Genomic DNA, 3,625 nt, shown 5'->3' on the forward strand with positions numbered 1-3,625 from the left:
AGGAGGGTTGACCAGAGGGTGCTGAGAGGCAGGAGAAGGTTCGCCTTCCCAGAAAGGCGGCTGCCACACCCAGAGCACCGCTTCGTAGCGTTTCATCTCGGCTGGGGGGGGGGGGATGCGGAACAGGCCCAAACAAACGCTGTCCTGGTGCTCTGTGGGTTTAGGGGGTGTCTGGCCAGCAGCAGGCCGCCCCCCGCCTTCCAGCTGGGCATGTGGGCTTGTGCGGTGCGGCCTGGTGTGCAGCGAGAGGGAAGAACTAAAAACTTGTCTGTCGTTCACCTTCTAGATCTTGGGGAGATCTATTCCAGACTGCTCGATCACAGACCAGTAATCCAGGGAGAAATACGTTACTTTGTTAAAGAATTTGAAGTAAGTATTTGCATCTTATTGGGTGCTGTCGTGTTCAGAGTTAGAGGCTTCAAGCAGTTTTAGCGTCTTTTTAGAGATTGTATGTATGTAATTTTCTTCAGAAAATGTATTTCTTGCCCAAATAACTAAACACACCTATCGTATATCTCTGCATCTTTAGTAAACAAGGCAGTCATTTAACTCTTTTTAAATAAAAAGTTTTGAAAGGGGCATGGATATTTTCCCTGCAAAAGCTCGGGAGGAATATTGATGTAGGAGAATGATGAGGTTCTCACACCTCAAAGAGGCCTAGTTGGTTCAAGGAAAATATTGTTGGCTCGTATAGGTATATCTGATTAAGAAACTGCTTTTTGCTCCAGCTGGATTCAGCTAGCACAGTTGTAATTTAATTTTGCTTTAATTTTTGTTCCATGAAAGCCAGTAGCCTTACTGGGAGAGGAGAGCGACACTTTATGCAAAGTAAGAAAATCATTAAAAGCAAAGTGAGTGTTACCTGATCGGCTACAAATAAGCCTGAAGTACTGAAAGTGTCAAAGTGTTCCCGTACAACTTTACTTGGAAAATAAAGTGTTTTCCACGAGGTGGCAGCAAACGTTTAGAAAAGTAGAATCCGGTGTCAACCAAAGGCTATTCCCAGATAGATTTTCTTTCATACAGAATGTGGAATGTAAGACCTTAAAATTAGTCCTGAAAATACAGTTAAACCTCAGATTCCCAGTGTGTCTTCCCCCCTCTCCCTAGATTGTAGCTCGTGTTTCAAGCAGGTCTAATGTGTCTGTACTGGTTTAAAAAAATATGTATGTGATCTAAACTCTCATCAGATGTGTATTGTAGGGGCTTGAGAGTCATAAGGAGTGATTTCTTTTCTTTGCCTTCCCTAAATAAGTTACAGGATAGAGTTACTTAGGAAGAAAAATTGGAACTCGTGTTTGTAGTTCATATATTTTTCCCATTGTACCCAACGTCTTGTTCAGTTTGACAGACAAATTTCGTCTTGTCTTGAAATTTAATTTCTGGTTTATACTTTTGGGGGGAAGTAGCAAAGCAGCAAATTGTTTACGTTTTTGCAACGTAGGATCTCTTTCAGAAATTACACTTGCTTCTGACTTTACAACGTCGTATTTTTTTGGTTATAGTAGGACGTATGCTTTTTCTTTCAATGATCAGCACCTAGTGTGTAGAGAATGTAGATTTGCATTCAGGAAGCCTGGAGCCTGTTTAATTAAGCAATTTGACTTGTCAGTGCCTCTGTTTCTGAAATTTTAAAATGAGTACGATGATCCAGTTGCCCACTTCGTGTGATACAGTATTTTTGAATTCTCTAGAATTGCTTTATGATTCACAACTTTCAGTCCAGGAATCCTTGTGTGCAACTCATGACTCTGAAGAGGGAGGTAGAATAGCAAGGAGGCAGGCAGCATTCTGGAGCAGATTTCGGAATCCTTTTTCTTGTCTAAAGGAAAGCACAGATGAAATTCAGAGAAAAATCGGTGCTGGGGCTTCAGAAAAATAGTTTGGTTTTTTTTTTTCATATGTAAGCTGTAAAGAGCTTGTTCTTCTTGTAGTTAATCATGCTCAAGAATGAGCCAGAAGGACTGCCTCTTAGTCAGCTGTGTTACATTGGTTTTTTAGTCTCAACTTCATTGATTTACTTCGGTAAAAACAAGTATACTTGCATTGTTTTAAAGTCATAGCATGATAAATCTGGAACGCCAGACATCAAGCAAGCAAAATCACTGCTGTGTTATTTCCCTGTAATAATTAAGTTATAAAAATACAGTGTTTTCAAGCTCTGTTTCTCTCCTTTGTTTTTGATATGGTGTAAATTATCTATTCAAAGCAACGTGGTTTTCTACATGTTTTCATTGGTAAATACGAACTTTTCTCACAGGGTTCAGAAGTGTCATTCAACATATTAGTGTAATTTAGTGTGAAGAACGGAGCATTACCACTCCTTTTTTCTTTTCTTTTTTTTTTTCACAAACCCAATTTTATCAGTTGTGCTAGCTAAATAGAGTAACAATTTCTTAGACAATGGTACCATCTTTGAGATAGAGATACTAGTTTTTCAACCGGGAAACCATCTTCTTTTGGGAAGTGGAATTCCTTGTTAGCCACACTTCTTCTTTCGATCTCTCTGGCAGGAAAAACGTGGCCTCCGAGAACTGCGAGTACTTGAAAACCTGAAGAGCACAGTCTTTGAAACAAATGAACACGTTCTTCCCAAGTGTGAGCAGGCAATGCGGGACAATTTGAATGAAACGTGTGAGAGATGTAAGCACATTGCCTTTTTTTTTTTTTTTTTTTTTTTTAAATTATTCCTCAAAATGATGCAACAATTAAGTGCTTTTCATTTAAAATACGACTTGTGGAAAAACTACCATCCTTGGATATATTTTCTGTCATTCATGTGCTTTGTTCTCATTTTTATGAAATTTAAAAAATGAAACAACAGGGAAGTTTTTAGATATTTAATGGTCCAACAAACAGCTCTGGCTAAGGACATGTTAAAGCTTTAGGCTGAATTAAATAGAAGCTATTTCAGCTCAGTCTTCTGCTGCTCACTTAGAAACAGGGTAGAGCTCCATGTTGGCTAAAAGCATGGACAGAATTTCAGTTTTCTGGTTTTTTTGCAAGCATGCTGTGGTGTGACCATAAGGTTTCTTAATTTTCCTACTGGAGAGTCTAATACTGCTGCCCATGATTTGAAGCAAAACATGCTGTTGTATAGCCATGAAATGTGCTGTTACTGCTATTTTTAGTCACAAATAGAGGAGTAGAAATAATTGTTCTCTGCTGATTCTAGTTTCATCATTATAACCATTAATATATTTTTCATTGCTCGAATTTCAAGCGAAAGTTTCAAATCCGTTGTACTAATTTTTCAGTGTCTTTTGTTGTTGTTGTTACTCATTGGACTGAAGAGCTTCTCAAAAAGATCTTCCAAGGGAGTGTGGCTGTATAACTTGAACTGCCCAATTTGTGCCGTCGGAACAGGCCAGTTTTGTTATACTTTAGGTCTAGCATGTTGCAAAGCATTTAATTTCACGAGTTAAAGGCAAACCTTCCTAGATGACAGAACCTCTCAGCAGGTGGGGAGCCTCTGTCACCTGCCGTAGGGGATCTGCTACGACTGTCCCTTGCCACTCTCTTCGGATGGTGCCCCGTGGCTCAGGATCAGGCACCACGTGCTGCAGTTCCTGGTGCTCCCAGCTCCGCGTCAGCTGTCGTGAGTTAGGGCTGGGCTGGCCTCTAA

The 3,625-nt window shown here is 40.0% G+C and overlaps 1 protein-coding gene across 1 annotated transcript; it reads left to right on the top strand.

The window, feature by feature from the left end:
- Positions 1-210: 210 nt before the first annotated feature.
- On the top strand, positions 211-2,643 carry LOC104280223 (biogenesis of lysosome-related organelles complex 1 subunit 5-like; the record flags this gene model as incomplete). The annotated part of the gene is made up of 2 exons (XM_009877801.1): positions 211-369; positions 2,514-2,643. Coding segments are annotated over exons 1-2 (289 nt in total), but the record flags the coding sequence as incomplete, so codon positions are not given.
- Positions 2,644-3,625: the final 982 nt, after the last annotated feature.

The sequence above is a fragment of the Apaloderma vittatum genome, unplaced genomic scaffold (genome assembly GCF_000703405.1).
Source record: "Apaloderma vittatum isolate BGI_N311 unplaced genomic scaffold, ASM70340v1 scaffold31851, whole genome shotgun sequence".
Classification (NCBI taxonomy): domain Eukaryota; kingdom Metazoa; phylum Chordata; class Aves; order Trogoniformes; family Trogonidae; genus Apaloderma; species Apaloderma vittatum.